This window comes from Micropterus salmoides, unplaced genomic scaffold, assembly GCF_014851395.1.
Source record: "Micropterus salmoides isolate LMB-PRFRI ecotype aquatic unplaced genomic scaffold, ASM1485139v1 Ms_hic_scaffold_19, whole genome shotgun sequence".
Classification (NCBI taxonomy): domain Eukaryota; kingdom Metazoa; phylum Chordata; class Actinopteri; order Centrarchiformes; family Centrarchidae; genus Micropterus; species Micropterus salmoides.
In genome coordinates, this window is record NW_024041039.1 from 28,569,470 (window position 1) to 28,586,554 (window position 17,085).

At 41.3% G+C, this 17,085-nt stretch overlaps 1 protein-coding gene across 1 annotated transcript in view; it reads left to right on the top strand.

Annotated features, from left to right (window-relative positions):
• Window positions 1-17,085, top strand: part of mpp5a (membrane protein, palmitoylated 5a (MAGUK p55 subfamily member 5)) — a 36,052-nt gene that overhangs the window by 11,338 nt on the left and 7,629 nt on the right. The window contains exons 2-10 of the mRNA XM_038729875.1: window positions 7,444-7,775; window positions 8,244-8,421; window positions 8,964-9,064; window positions 11,272-11,379; window positions 14,258-14,335; window positions 14,447-14,587; window positions 16,124-16,285; window positions 16,668-16,745; window positions 16,854-17,037. Of these exons, the coding sequence (XP_038585803.1) occupies window positions 7,569-7,775; window positions 8,244-8,421; window positions 8,964-9,064; window positions 11,272-11,379; window positions 14,258-14,335; window positions 14,447-14,587; window positions 16,124-16,285; window positions 16,668-16,745; window positions 16,854-17,037 (1,237 nt within the window). The 5' untranslated portion in view covers window positions 7,444-7,568. The remainder of the gene's footprint in view (window positions 1-7,443; window positions 7,776-8,243; window positions 8,422-8,963; window positions 9,065-11,271; window positions 11,380-14,257; window positions 14,336-14,446; window positions 14,588-16,123; window positions 16,286-16,667; window positions 16,746-16,853; window positions 17,038-17,085) is intronic.

Below are 17,085 nucleotides of genomic sequence, written 5' to 3' on the forward strand. Positions count from 1 at the left end.
TAGCTAACAACATGCAGTCCACTAACACCATAAAACAACCGGCTCACAGCAAAACACAGGCTCCACGTAAGGATACAAAACAACAATAACGTTTTATGTGCTGAAGCCCATCAGACCAAACAGATGATGTCGAGTAAAAACAAAGTGAACATTAGTAAAGCTGGAGAAACAGAGAAAGTCACGTTAGCTCGACGGCCAACGCAGTTGCTAAAGTTATCCGGTGCAAAGTTATATCGCTTTCCACATTGCCTCACCAACTAACGCGACCCATATTACTATCCTGTGTACCACTGTTGATTTAGCCTGGAAGAAACGAAAAATGCAAATGTGGAGCGATTTGTTTATTATAGTTAGCCTATAGTGATGCAGCCAGGAGCAGCCAGCTAACGCTACAGTAGCTTGGACCTGCCGCATTTATTAAAAAATTATATTGTTATTGAGGAAAATTATATTGCGATAATTGACCCTTCGCTAAGCCACGCCCCAAACACACACCTGGCCAATCACAGCGCAGCATAGGACACGCTCTAACTGAGGTCCAACACTTTCATGGCTGCGCTCCTTAAAGCGTTTTCTAGCTTCTTCTCTCTTTTTTTTGCTGTATTTTTCCAAGATATGGTCAAACACTTTTCCTGGGGCACTTGTAATAGTTACAGTCGCTATCCAGAGAGGTTGAAAGGAGAACGGTTTATTCTCTTTCCAAAAACCCTGAACAAAACCAGAAAAATGTGGATTGTTCCTAATGTAATGTTAGTTAGCTATAGGGCTGCAACAGTTAGTCGAGGTAATCAACAACGTAGACTATAAAAATTTGTTGAAGTGAAATTTCTTTGTTGATGCATCATTACATGGATGCCGTTTAAGTGAGAGATAGCAAACTTCATCTTAGGAACATTTCTGGTTGTTAATTTCTAACTGCAATGCATCACAGGAAGTGCTGGGGGCAGTATCGCTTCCACTGTCTGCCATGACTGCTTGACTGTAAGGCTACTCACTAAGAAGAAGCATTCATGCGAAGAAAGAGGCAAACTGCAGAGCGGCAGTTCACTAAATACACATGTGAGCGGCTTTGAGTCGAGAAATCAGCTGTGTAGAACCATGGCGAATCAAAAATGTGCTCAAACATTTTCGGGGTTGAGAAGTTCCACAAGTGCCTGCGAGGTTAGCGGTGGCAGCCGGCCGACCGGTCCCACCCACAGAGCGCCCCGGTCCCAGTTACTCAGACCACTGCAGCAGCAACAACAGAGCTGCAGAAACAGAGGAAAGGCAGTGTTTATTTGTGGTGGCCCGCCGCAATATCAACGCTGACCACCACATACTGATTTTGTTTTTGTTTTATTTTACTAGGCCTATTTAAAATCTTGTTTGATTGCAGATCAGCGCCGTGGCGCATTTGCGCAGCACATCTCGCTCGTCCCTCTCTCTCACATAAACACCGCAGGGCAAATCTGTCCAACACAACGCTGTCAATGTCGGAGACCCAGCTTTAAAAAAGTTATTAGTAATGAGTAATGGTTTAAAGTAAATCAAGGAACATCTGGCTCGTGGTGTAGCCTACAGAACATCCTCCACTGAGTTATTGCCTAAAACCTATAAGCACTTTGAAAAATAAACTACAGAAGTAGTATGAAAGGGGACTGTTGCTTTATTGTTCTAAATAGACATTACATTGTTAGTGTACAGTTGTGGTTATAGTACTTGCTTTTAATTTGCTTTTATTTTATATAGATCCAAAGCAAAAGTAATTAACTTGAATGATATTTAATTAGTTAAATGGTTTAATTAGGCTTAGTGGGTGACAAAAATAATCGTGACTAGTCAACTAATTGAATAAATAATTAATAGATTAGTCGACTAGAAAAATAGTCATTAGTTGCAGCCCTAGTTAGCTAACGCTAGCTAAATTACTACTGAATGTTATGTTATACAGCCCTACTGTTCTGCTTTTTAATGATGGTAATAGTGAATAGAGACCTACTCAGCAGTACAGGAGCAGTGTTAATCTACAGTGTTAACATCGTTGTCCTCTTTCTCAATAGTCAGATAATACGGTGGTTCACTTTTACTCTGTGATTGGTAGGCTTTAGCTTTTGTCTTTATTTGTTTCACGTTAGTTTGACCACCTGAATAAAACCTTCTGCAAATTACAAAACTGTCTGCTTCTTTCTGAGATCGATTTTTCAAACAATTAGACAATATTTCTCCAGGGAGTGCAGTAACAGACAGTGGCAGCGCAGTGATAAAAGTCTGTCAGGTCCGACAGTTTGTCGAACTTAGCAGCAGTAACTAAGCGGGGTGTGGCGTAGCGTCAATTATCATTATTGTTTTATTGCCCAGCTCTACGACGTAACCTATCAAAACGAGACCAATCTGCTAGTTAATGAATGACCTCTGCACTGGCGTGTTCCTGTTGCTTTACCTGGCACGTGCTTGTAAAACATTCACCGTGTCCGCATCTCATAACATAGTAGATAACAACTCTATCTCTGTTTCTCTGCAAAATGCTTAAATCGGTCGCCAAATATACCGAGGCGGCTGACCAAGTAAAGTCTAAATGTGGGAAATACTGCTACATGTCTCCACTGCAGATCCAATATCCACAACCTGGAGCAGTAACTATTATATATGACTGTATTAGTATACTGTTAATATATAAATTATATGGTAAGGTAATTACACGGTAGGTTATATGGTATGTAGTGTGCTCGTAAAGACGGCACGGACTACCTTGTGATTGACAGGTTGCTACCATGGCGAAGTGTCAATTGGGATAGAGGCGACTTGTTATCCCCTGCTCTGTGTACATTTTTTTTATTAAATGGCTGTCAGCAGGAGAGAGAGCACTTCATGTCTGGGTCTGTTAGTATGTTTTGTTTTAAAAGTATTGTTTTGTTAACCTTTTATTTTTTTTTATAAATAATTGAGTGAAATAGTAGCGCTGTAGAGCCCTGCAGTGTCGTCAAGGACCGCCTTTTTGGATTTCATTTGAATTACACCATGTGTCCAACAATTGTCATTTTTCACCTGGAACAGCCCAATATATAATTAAAAGTAGTGATGCTCCACTCCAATAGACTAGATTTGTGTGAAAATGTGCAGGGTTTTGATCGCTTACACACACAAACACACACCCACCCACCCACCCTTCCCCCATCAGTGGAATTTTGTTCCCAAGGCTGCCTGGCATTCCTCACTGCTGCATCATGGGAGTGTGTGTGTGTGTGTGTGTGTGTGTGTGTGTGTGTGTAGTCCTGCTGGTAAGAGATAGCATATCAAGCATCCTGCTGTTGTTATTTTGGCAATGACTGATGATAAGGCATCCATCTCTCACCTGTCTTTATTTTTACTGCCCCACTCTTTCTTTCTCTCTGTCTCTCTCTCCCTCTCTCTATTTACTTCTACCTTGCTTAAAACAACGGACTGTCTAAAATGCACACATGAAGGCACATTGCAACGGGGCTCAAGCACCATTTGCTTAAATTCTATGTTCCCTGTGACCGAGTATGGTCAGATACCTGCAGTGATAAACACTCCTATAGCATTAGTTGTTGCTTTGGCATGGTCTGAATCTGCAGCGAGAGGCTGCCTGAACGCTGTGGGGAGAAGCACTTGCCTTCCACTCTGTTTTAGTCTTGTTCTGCTAATCACATTCAGGTGATGTTGTTGTAAATGACATACCCAATGTCGGTACACAGTTTGACACTAATCGTTGTTCATTTTTGCTGTAATTGGTTGAGCAACCATAACTAATGCTCCCACGCAGTGAATCTAAGTGTCATGGAATGAACCTCCAGCCGTGGGACCTCATTACAGAAAAATGTCCTAACTGCTTGTCCTATCTTAACTTCAGTTTCAAAGATCCCATCTTCCAGAAGCATTTCCTAAACTCTTGGCCTCGCACATCATCTTAACCCAAGAAACCCTAACTACAGTAAACCCTGTCATTCCTGTAATAGTGTTTAGGATGAGACTGCCTGTATCCATGACAACTGCTCTCTCACTTCACTTGTCAGTGGCTAGCTAGCATACTATGATGGACAAGAAAAGACAGGCTTCAATTTTAGCTTCAGTTTTAGTTTAGCAGTTTATCAGAGGCATTAATCATGTCGGTGGAGGAGAAGAAACCCCTTCTTTTGGGAAGATTTCAAAATTATTGGCTCAGGTAAAGATTTGAACAGACGTAGCACGTCAATCAAATTCAAAATTAATTGTCTTGGCAGTCACACATATATACCCATTAAAGAGGTGGTATTATGCTCATTTTCAGGTTCAAAAACGTTTACAACAACTCCGCATTTGAACAGTCTGTGAAGTTACACTGCCGTGTTTATTTTAAATATAATTCACAACCAATTAAGCATACTTTACAGGTTATGATTGTGAATTTCCAGGCCCAAACAGAGTCAGGGTTTCATCGTCTTTTAGGACTAAACATTGAACTGTTGCCGGTGTTCTGACGATCTATGCTGCCTTGCCGAAAAATGCTACAATAGCGCAAATCGATAGACTCGACTCTACTCGGCCCTGCTCCGTTTTCCATTGCAGGTAGTAGATGAGAGAGATGGTACCTAGCTTGTCGTCATAGCGACGCCACACACAACTGCCGTGACGTAATGTTCAATGCGACACACACACCAGCGACCCACACAGCTTTCTCTTTTTTAAGTTAAAATGTTTTCCTCTGCCGTTGTTGCTGCAGCGGTCTGTGTGACGGCGGGAGCAGAGGGCTCTGTGAGCGGGCGGCTGGCCGGCCTCACACGCTCCTCCCACGGGTTGCCGCAGGCTTCCCCCGCAGCCACGTGGAGCTCCTCAACTCCGAAAACTTTCTAGCACATTTTTGTTCCGCCATCACTTAAAATGTAAAACTGTCAATATTCAATTCAATTCAAATCTACACAGCTGATTTCTCACCTCAAAACTTCTCAGAAGTGGATTTAGTAATGAAATTCCATATGAAAACTGTAAAATATAAAACTTTCTGTTGCTGGCCTCTGTCTGGCGCAGCAGTGATGATGCAGTGAATAGTGAATATTCTGTCGTGTTTTCACGTTACATTTTAGTATCTTTCAGCTCGCTTGGAACCTCGACGGAGGTGAGGTGATATGAAAAAAAAGTACCTGGAAGCAGGTACAGGTACAACATTTCTACAATGAGCCTCCGCTCAGACTAGCTTGGTTTGAGGGCGTGCCTGACCCCACTAGCCGCTTGGCAAGCTTTATGACGCGTTTTCATTGTGAGGTCACAAGTAAAGGAAGTGAAGGGCTGAACCACAAACGAGCTGTTTTCAAGCGGTTCAGAGCAGAGTTTTCTGTGGGAGATGGGAACTCCCTTTGGGCTGGACTTTGGGTTTTTTCACTTTGCAAACCTGTTACATGCACAAAAAAGATATATAACTCAATAAAGGAGAGGGGAAAAGCCAAAAAGCATAATACCACCTCTTTTAATATATTAAACCAGGAATTTAAAGCATCATCATGCCGTTTGAGTAGCCTTTCAGTCATAATATTTTGGTGTTCATTTTGTTCCCCATCATTTCAAACAAAACGTTTCTGTAATGAGGCCCCTGGTCTTTCATTTGGGTCAGATGGCAGTTTGGGACGAATACACCCCTACTACACAGTAATCCTCTGTGTGTGTGTGTGTGCGCGGGGGACCACCCACATGTTGACGAAGCTGTTGTCATGGTTTTGGTTTTGTGTGGCGAGTGGGGGCCGTGATGATGATGATGTTGTCTCTGGACTGTTAAAGAAACAGAGGTAGAAATGACTGGGCCATGAATCTTCTAGTGTTTTAAGTAGTCTGTAAGTCAGCGTACCAATGTAAACACAGTAAACTAGTTGCTCATTCAGTACAATAATTAGGTCAGGTTGTGAACCAGCAGTAACTAGACTGTTCTGTCATCATCCAGGCAGTCAAACCAGTTAGGACACACAGTAAATGAGTCACTCACTAAACCAATAAACTAGTCATGGTTTATAAACTGGCAGTCAGTCCACCAGATCGGTAGCCTTTAAAGGATCTTTCTGGTTTATTACAATTTGGACAAGTAGGGTTCTGTAGCAATAATTTCCTTTCCATGAACAATGGGATCAAACCTTTAAACCAAAGTTGGAACTGTTTTGGGTATTACTAATGAGAAATATCTGTATTGTGTTTTTCTCAAAAGTTTGAAATGGGATGGGGCTGAGTTTGGAAAAAGTGATCACAACAAGTCACAATGTCTCTTCCTACCTCATCTGATCAAACCACACCAACACAGTCCCGATAAGAGATTAGCTGTTTTTTATACTGTTAAATTCTTAAGAAATAAGAACTACCAATATATTTTCCAAACTTTAACATTGATTGAACTTTATTTTGTTATAAACATTTAATGTTCTAGAGAAAATACTGCCATGGCTTACTAGGACACTTGAATAAAAGGGAGCACTTGTTAATGTAACACCTGTGCTTTTCCTACTTTCAGCTGTTTCTGCCAAATTTGTTTAATTTCAAATTTTTCTAAAACGTTTTACCTCCAATAAAGTGTTTTAGGGCATACTCACAGTAAGCTGGGTTTCCTTGAGGTGCCCGAGCACGATTGTCCCCTGTCCCCGCTGGCCCGCGCTCATATTGCGCCTAACGATCTGAGCCTGAGCACGTTTACGTCATTACTCTTTTGAAAAAACAAATTCATGTACAAACTGGACTTTGGGGGTTAAATGTGCTCGGGCACGGTACGGGTTGCCTAGTGTGAGTATTAGACAAGTGTTGGACAGTCAGGCTGCACATCTTGTTTGCAACGTGTCTGATCATCTGATTGCTTGTGTTTCTTGACATATCGGGAGTTCCCAGAATGTTGTGTAATAAAATGACTTTATTTATTTAAGTAAATACTTGTTCATTTGTTTTGTGAAATGTTGTAAATATGTCAGTTTTGAAATTGAGGACTTTGGACTTTGGACCTTTGGGTACCAGTACTGAATTTCGGGTACCAGTATCGCTTCAAATACGAACGGTACCCAACTCTAGCCAAAGATAAATTGACACTGTTCACGTGACCTGGGTCTGATGGTGTATAGGGTTGGGCCGATAGACGATGCCAGTCTGCTCCACTTTCTCCATCAGCAGTATGTTTTATAAAGTCGCCCGAAAAACACAGAACTCGTCTTTTTTCCGTATTTTTCCACCCGCGATCTGTTATCACGACAGCAGGTGAGCCGCTTGTGGGCTTGTTAACGACGCAGCCTATCAAACAACCGAAACCCTGTGTGTTCACTGCCGCTTTACCTGGTCTGTGCTTGTAAAATATCCACTGCGACTTGTAACGTCATAGGCTACCAAGTAGTAGACATCGACCAACCCTAATAGTTTACTTGCTAATCCGTGTTGGAGGAATGTTGAGATGCAGAATGTCACCAGTCAAACTAGATTCATGACATCATTTTACTGCTTTACCCACAGGTGAAGGTGTCATGGCCCCCCTGTTCACTGAGCTGCCCTCCTAGTCTTGCCTCATATAGAGAAATACATGCTTAAACATCCCTAGAACAAACACATCCACTTTTGACTCTTGGTGTGTGTTTGGGATGACAACCTCCCATTTGAACGGCCATGTTGCTGCGGAGGGAGGAGGAAGTGGTGGAGGAGGTGGTGGAGGAGGAGGAGGAGGAGATGAAGAGCTGAGGGCAGGACAGCAGCATCGGGAAATGGCCGTCGACTGTCCAGGAGAGCTGGGGAGTCGGACGCTACCGCTCCGAAGATCAGCACAGCTGGAGAGGATACGCCAGCACCAGGTATGTGTAACACACACACACACACACTTGCTTATTTTACTCATTGTCGAAACTGCAACAAATCATACACCTCAGGTCAACCAAGCTTTTCTTAAAAGCTATACTAGTTCAAAACAAGAATGGAAAATAAGTACAATTAAAAGACCTGTGTGCTATGTCACAATCCCTACCCAGTGATATGTCAGCATATACATTAGAGATAAACTGCTCCTACATTTCCCATAATGCAACACAAAACAGCCAATTGGTCAGGGGCCAGTGTATAGTCTGCCATGTCTCTCAGCCAAGTCTGCAAGAAAAAATCACTCTGTGATCACCTAGACTCATACAGCGAACATGTCCAAAAAGAAAGTAGAGAGGCTGGATGGTGGAAGACAAACTGAGAAACCTTTTAAAAAACCTCCTCTCACATGAACCATGAACATTTCAGTCATAATTCTATCTATGATGCATTTATTTGTGTGTCAGGAGGATCTTCGTCGCCGTAGAGAGGAGGAGGGTCGGCAGCTGGACCTGAACGCCTCGATCAGACTCAGGAAGCTCTCCCAGCATCCCAACATCGGCATCGACAACCCCACATTCCTGCAAGACACATACACACCGCAGCAGCCAGCACTCGGCAGCCAGCACACACACGCACTGCTGGGTAAAAACATGTGCACACACATGTGCACACACATACACATAGAGGAGAGGAGAACTGCAGGTCACTGGTGTAGTGAAGCTCTCAGACAGAAAGGAAAGAAACGAGAGAGGTAAAGATTTGAAAGATCACTAAAATTTGAAATGAGGGAGAGGAGAAGAAGAAGAGGGGAAAAGAAAGGGAGGGTGAAACTAAAGAGATGGAGGGAGAGAGAAAGCTGGCTCAAAGGGAAAGGAATGTAAGGGAAACATGTCTGCCATCAGGGAGGGAATTCCTCAGGGAGGGAGAAAAGGACTTGAGGGCGACTTAATTAAAACTGTGTTAGGGGTGGCAATGTTGACACACATACAGGAGCACACAACATAGAACAAAAGTCTCTCACAAACACATTAATCTGAAGCCAGGACAAGCAGGCTGTCCTTCTTACCCTCATCTGATAGTAAAGTAAATCTCAACTTTTGAGCCTTTTTTCAGCTTTTGTCTTGTGTGGGTTTATATGTAAAAGTCAGTGGTTAGTAATGTGAATGCATTTGTTTTTCTTGCAGAGTTGGAGGAGTTGCTGCTGTCACTGAAGCAGGTCCAGGGCTGCTTGTCTGACCAGCAGAGTCAAAATGACATAGAACTGGTTCTTGCACTACTAAACAAGGTAATATATAATATATAATAATAAAGGGAATTAGATGGAAAGAGCTTCGAGTCAAATTGTAATTGTGGTATTTTTCAAGACTTTATAAAGTACAAGGGATTTACAGAGTGAGCAGTGTTGTCACTGCTGTCTGAGCTGGAGCATCCATCACAACGGGAGCCGCACTAGATTCCCACATTTGGAATGAAGGCTTCAGTATGGGTAGAGGAGGCTGGATGCTAAAGATTGACCATTCAGATGTTTTTGGAAGTGAAGCTACTGATATTAAATCTTCTTAAATTGCATATTTTTATGCCCAAAGCCAACAGTAATTGAGTGCGGCCTGTAGAGGTGGCCCCAAGTAGTCGAAGATTCGATGTTTCGATAGAATCATCGCAGAAGAGTAATGAAATGAGGATCATACCATTTTGGCTGCATGGTGGTGCTCAATGTCTGATTTTACATAGTTGGTTTTCTCCCCAAAAGTTAATATACAGCCTGTTATGATATAAATATCAACATATAATGCTATAAAGAAACATGTGAAAAGAAAGAAGCTTTTTAATGAATCTTAAAAGTGTGTGAATAAATCCAAAATTGTAACCCTAACCATTAAGAAAGAGGGGGTCAGTGTTCATGTGTGGGCAGAGCATGTTATGTGTGTGTGGTAGGGGAGAAAGAGAGATGGAGTATCAGCTGCACCGGAGTTGTGTGTGCACCTTACGGGACGTTTGAATCATCTGTCACCACTGATAAACCACACAAAGAATTATAGAGCGATTATATCATTTTTAAACAGTCCTTGGAATACACCCGCGAGGAACCGCAAGGTGCATGCAGTTCTCGTTGGGTACAACTCTGCAGAAGATTGGTGAATGCCAGGCGAGCAGAGAGAAAATGGTAAACAATAAGCCTCAGTTTAGCTGTAAATGTACAGTGTAAGTTACAGTGTGTAATGTGCACCTTCCCAATATTAATGCAGAGCTACCACACACACAGACACGTGATTCCACGATCAGTTGACTAAAGGCCAGACTGGACAATTCGACTATTGTGGCCATTGAACTTAAGCTGTGCCACTTTAACAGGGCTCCTCTTCTTGAGTCACATGTAAACAGTCCAAATCACAACACTGCAGCCGCTAAACACATCTAAAGTCTGTATCAATTCCCCTTTCTACACACCTTTCCTACATGTTTGCTGAAGAAGCCGAGACTCTGTCCCACCCCACCCTTCTAGCACAGCTGATTATCATCTGATTTAACACAATAGAAAAATAATTGCCCAGAACATTAATTTGACTTCAATTTATAAACCAAAAGAAAAGATTTACATCACCCCAATCAATCAAACTGTGAAAATATAATTTGCAATCAACGCAAAAATAATGACTCAGAACAAAATTATTCTAACAGTGTTGCTGCTGTTTGGTCTTTTTTTGTTTAGTCCAACCACTTGATTATTTGATCATTGGCAATGTTTTGATAATCCATTAATAGTAATTTTTCAAGCAAAAATGCCAAAAACTTTCTGATTCAAGCTTCTCAAATTATGTAAGTATTTCATGCATTTCTTTGTCGCATATTGAATATCTTTAGTTTTTAGACTGTTGGTTGGATAAAACAAGTTACGTGAAGAAGTCACCTTATGTGACATCATAATGAGCATTTTTCACAGTTTTCTGTTTTCATTTATAGACGATGACTAATTGATAATGACAATAATCGTTAACTCCAGCCCTGCATTTTAGCTGACCACACTGCAAAGCTGTTGTCATGAACCTGTATTTAGGATTATTTTTTCAGACAACTTTGTGAAAATGAAATGACAACGTCCCACTGCAGCAGCATGTGAATTACTGTTGGTTAACAGGTAGCGTTTATGAGCTTAGCTCAGTCACTGGTTATTATGCTTGTTCAGGTGTCTGACAACAGAAACACAAAAACAACTTAATTGTGAGTTGGGCTACACTGAAACCAAACCAGGTGTTTTGTCTTATAAGCCTTCAAAACCATTACTGAAATTGGGGTCATAATTCAGTGCTCATCCTAACTACCCTGTAGTAAATGATCAAGTAGATTTTCTGGCAGTTTAACAACAGCAATTGGAAAAACTTTTAAACAATGTAAAAACAGGGAGTTATGTTAAAGGAGGGCATGCATATACTTCATGTGTGAGCTCCAGTTGAGTGGAATCTGACAGAACATGCTTTCTTTTCCCCCATTTAGTCTGATTTCCAGTCAGCGCTGAAGATCCATAATGCAGTGTCCTCCAGCATGCACCGACCCTCTCCTCCATACCCACACACACAGCAGGCACTTCAGCTGGCCATGGAGGTAGGATCGTGGTCATCTGACAGAATGCTAACAAAAACACAATCGCGCACACAGTAACAGTCCGTGTCAGCGAGTGTGTAATAACGAGGTTGGAGACAGAGCGGCTCTGTTAAGCATCAATTAGAGCTGAAAGACTAACACTTACAGTATGTGCGTGTCCACACACAGGCACACACACACTTTTGCAAATACACGCATTCCAGTTAGCCAACTCTTTTATTTTGTGATCATATTTTTAAATAAACTGCCAGTTTAATATGTGGTACCAATGTCAGTTTTGGCTCAAACTGCATTTAATTTGTCAGAAGGACAGAGCCAAAGACTGACGGAAATGTTTTAAAGCAGAATCTAACTCTATAAAGTTGGATTTTTTTGACTATGAGATGACACCAGGTTGATGATAACCACTTTAAGAGAAGCCAGCTTACCAGTACGCTTGTCCGATCAGTGCTGCAATTACTTTTTTGCCACAGTGTTGAGTTGGCTCGCCATAAGAGCTATTCATGGCTCATTTCAGTGGAATCTCATTAAAGAAGCAGCACTATTTCTGCTCCATGTGGGCATCTCCGCCCCCTGCCCTGCATTTGGCTTTATAGGAACAAAAGCTTTTATTTCATACTGTATTCCCAGAAACCCCCTTTGTCATTGTTAATGGAGTGGAAAAGAAATGACAAAAATACAAACAGCCACAATGGGCAAGACAATTTGATGTACTCTAAATGCCTTACCATAGTTCAAGTATTATTCATAGTTTTAGGTTGTATTAGGCCAAGTGGAGAGTGAAACGTCTTTAAATCCTTACCCTTTTTACCCATTAGGGACAAATTTCACAGATTTCATGACATGATGATATTAGTAAATAGCTGAAGATGTATAATTTAGAGCGTAGATGGTTCCTGTCCCATTTTAATATTCCATGTTAGCTAAATACATTGTTATTCCTTATTACCCTAACCGCCCTTGTAGTTGTCCTTTCAATTCTTCTTCCTTGTTTATTTGTCTTCCCATGATGGGCCTGCATCCCAGTTTTTTGGCCCTTACTGTCCTGCCAGTAGGCCCCAGACCAGATTACTCCTTTGATTATAATGAATAGGGAATAAACTCATTTCTTGTAATCTGAGCCAAGCTTTAAATGATAGGTAGGAATTTGGCTGTAAATATAATCAACTTTAAACTTTTTTGCAAATTGGCCCCACCAGGCCAGTGGGTTTGAAACTTACTGGCCCCAAGACAATTTTTACTGTCCCTCCCTCCAAAAGTTGTAATTTAGCAGTGTTACAACAAAACCAAAAACTTATAAGTTATGTTATTCATGTTTAATCGTTCATTAAATAGCCTACATCCTGGAAATAAAAAATATTAAACCAAAATGTAATCATTTAAAATGATAAAAATACAAAGTTAAGAGTTAACAATCAATTTACTTTTAAAACAAAGCATACTAGGGATGCACTGAATGTTCAGCCACCGAAATGTATCGGCCGAAAATAGCAAAATAATAAGGCCTAATAAGCCAAAAGAAATTTTACCGAACAATTAGGTTGACATGTCAGCAGTGTGGAAGCATTTTGAAGTGTCTGAGAAAGATGCAAAAATTGCTGTATGCAGACACTGTTCTGCTGAATTGTCTCCTAGCACATCCACTCCATCTGTGGCTGACTTTATAGAAAAGGCAACAAACGGTCTGACCCGCTTTGAGTGTTTCTGTCACTCGTTTGTGAGAAGGCAATTAAGCTAGCCGCACCTAAATTTGGAGTGCACACGTATTCAAGCCTTTTATGGTAACCAGAGCGAGCTGACAGGCAGGTTAGCGACTTTATCCTGTCAATTTGTCTCTTTACAAAGACAAGTGCTGCAGTATGAGTCCTACCTGAAGAGAGGCGGTGAAGTCTTCATGTTACGCCATATGAGAACCACATCCAACATTATTTATCAAACCGCGTCGGATTTGATGAATTTAGCGCGAGGAAACATACGTGACAACGTCCGGGATTCAAAATAAGGTGTCTATACAGGATGGAAATAAGATTAATTGGATTATATTCACAGAAAGTATAAAACATATTACATGTGTACATTAAAAGTAAATGGACACATGTAATTTACTTTACCGGACCCTCTTAGCCCATTTTGACTATTTAATGCATCATGCGATGCTTAAAAACAAAAAAAGGCAAAATAAATGGGAAAAATGTGCAATTTCTTTCATTATTTGGTTTTGGCTTCGGCCAAGAATTTCCCTTTCGGTGCATCCCTAAAACATACTAACAGGCTGTTAGAGAGAATGCGGGGTTATGTTCCGTCTCCATGGTTTCACTTTCAGACATCAGAGGTTGCCACTTGATTGAGAAATAACATTTGATGTCCTCACTACAAGTCATGATTTGCCAACGGTGCGCACCAAGAGCTGCAAAACAGTTGCGGGATGTTGAGTTTCTAATGCAATTGTTTCGTTTTCATTTTTTTAATACTAATGTTTTGTACTGGCCTGATCGGGCCAGTGAGTTGCTACTTTTTCCAGTCCCTGGGCCATCGGGCCACCGTTATTGTCGAGCCCTGCAAATAATCATTTACTGAAAATGACTCAAGCAAGCAAGCCACTTAACTGACTGGTGGACTGACTGATCAGTGCATCAACTAATTACTTAACTGTTTGACTTTTTTATTTAATTGATTGCAGAAAGATAAATCCTGTTTATTAATTTTGGGTCTTTACCATTGTTACCATTGTTTCTATCATTACGATAACACTGAACTCTCCTAGTGCATTCTGTGTTATGCTCCGTAATGTCCGCAGTAGCTACAGGAATAATATATATTAGTTGTGGTAATATTTCTCATGATGATACAGTTATGTTTTATGTTGCCATGGTTTCAGGTCAGGAATCTCATCCAGCCAAGTCAGAACAAAGAGGGACTTGAACTCGACAGCCTGCTGTCAGACATACACATTCAGGTAGAGACACACACACACAGCTGTATTGGCAAATAAACAGAAGAATTCTGTAGTGGTGGTCACTGCTCTGATCCCATAGCTGAGTTGTATGTGTGCGTGTGTGTTTTGCAGTCATTGCTCCTGGCCCATGACAGCATTGCAGAGAGGGAAATGCAGCCTGAGCCGCTGCCCACCCAAGGAGAAACGCTGACCCAGTGGGGAGGAGAGACTGTCAAGATAGTTCGCATAGAGAAAGCCCAAGACATACCACTGGTAAGACCAACACTCACTCGCTCAAGATTAAGGAGACAGCCGTTACATTGAGAGCTGACATCCTACCACACTTCCACTTTTAGCTTTTATTCAGCTAGCTTTAATTGCTCAGTGTTATTGCTCATGGAGGGGTGACTAGGGTGTGGAGTTTTCATGTTTTTCCACTGCCTGCTTGGGTTTCCTCCAGGTGCTCTGGTTTCCTCCCACAGTCCAGTTAGTTTAATGGGAGACTATAAATTACCCGTTAGTGTGAGTGATAGTATGTCCGTATATTGCAGCTCTGTGATGTCCAGGGTTCCACCTGCCTCTTCCCCAGTGTGAACTGGAATCAGCTTTAGCTGCTCCCTGACTCTGCACTGGATAAGTGTGTATAAGTAAAGGACAGATTAATAAACAACCCCTTCCATTAATCCGCTAAATCTTATTCCAGGCTAAAGGTGCAGCTACTATACTGGCTAGCAGGCTTTGAATGCCTTCTAATTTTACAGAAATCAAACACGGATTATTTTGGTTAGGTATGCAAAAGCATTGTGTGAGTTTCTTCACCTTTGAAGAAAATCCACTGAAAGTAATGTATTTCAGTCTGACATTTTGTAGCTCTAAATGCTAGCTCTGATAGTGAAAACAGCAAATGTTCAGAAATTGTGACAAGGGCACAGGTGCAGATTAGTAGGTGTTAAATAAACTCACCCGTCATTCTGTTTTCAAGTGCACCGCATGTAGGTCAAAACCAAAACTAACGTTAGTGAGTGATATCTGCAGTTGTGCGTTCACTGTCGCTCCATAATGTAACATTTCCTGCTTGTCCGTTAACGTAATACCAGATAACATCTCTCTCTCTCTCTGTGTTTCTGTGTCTCTGTGTGCCCGCCCAAGTAAAGTATATGTTGAAAACACTGTATTAAAGGTTAGTGCACGCTGTAGGCTTATATTTTGTAACTATTACACCTTCAACCAATTTTATTGTCATCCGTGTATCATGTGACTATTTTGGTCAAGTCATGACTGAGTGATCATGCCTGCAACTTTGAATAACCCAAGATGGAGGTATGAACCAAACCGTGGATTTGATGTAAGCAAAATACAAATACTGTTGGAAAATAGATTACAATGATTTTTTTTATTTTAGCAAACAAAGGTTTAAATGTATAAAACATGTGTCTCAATAAATGTCTCCCAGAGTCATTATAATGATTTTCTGTTTATTGTTCAGTGAAAAGAATTACTGAACACTCTACTAGAATTTTTTAAAACATAGTTTCATTTATCATTACCAAGTGTGGTGTGACAAGTAATCGTGATATGGATTACAGAGGTCACGTTACCCCCAGCTCTATCAGCAGCTGTGACTCCCGTAAGGCTTTGAAGCTTTAGCACTTCAGTGGCTAAGAATCATGGGATATGGGAAATGTCAGCAGTAGCTGAAGTGAAAATAACTCTGAAAAACACGTTCTTTGGCCAGTTTTGCAAATTATGCTTTGTTTTTTGCTCTGTAATTGATGTCACCATTTGTCCATCATTCTGTGATTTCTGTAGGGGGCGACTGTTCGTAATGAAATGGACAGTGTGGTGATCAGTCGTATTGTTCGAGGCGGAGCAGCTGAACGGAGTGGACTTTTATCAGAAGGAGATGAAATATTGGAGATAAATGGCATAGAGATCAGAGGGAAAGATGTCAACCAAGTCTTTGATATTCTTGTAAGTATACCCTTGGGCTCATAGTTAATACACTTCTTTGTGTAAGTGATAAATACCACCACAGAACGACTGGTCATTTTGTATTTCATTTTCAGTAATTATATTACAGTTGACTATTCCAAGTGTTAACATTCATTTATAGCTTTTTTTTTTTTAATGTTTCCCATCCTACTTGTACATTGTACCTCCTTGCCACTGATTTGTGTTAAGATGATCATTTCTTGTGTAGTTTCCTTTATATTGATAGCAGTATATGTTCACTAAACTGGGTACAACAGCAATGATGAGGCAGTCTTAAGGTTAAATGCACAATTTAAGTAAGAGTAACTTAATGCTGATAAATAACTGCTTTATATTCTGTGTATGTGTGTGTGTGTCTCAGGCGGACATGCACGGCCTCCTGACTTTTGTGCTTATTCCCTGCACTCAAAGCAAACCCCCTCCTGTCAAAGAGTCTGTGGTGAGTTCGGAGTCCTGAATAAAAGCAAAAAGTACAGACTCGAAATGTTTCCGGCTAGAGATGTACGCCGTCCTGTCTAGTCTCATGAATTTGTCTGTCTTCCTCCAGACCCATGTGAAGGCACATTTTGACTATGACCCGTCGGATGACCCCTATGTGCCGTGCAGAGAGCTGGGCTTGTCCTTCCAGAAAGGAGATATTCTCCACATTATCAGCCAGTCAGACCCCAACTGGTGGCAGGCTTACAGGGACGGAGATGAGGATAACCAGCCGCTAGCTGGACTGGTACCAGGTACTACTGTGTGTCTGTCTCTGTGGCTGGAGTCTTTTGTCGGAGCTC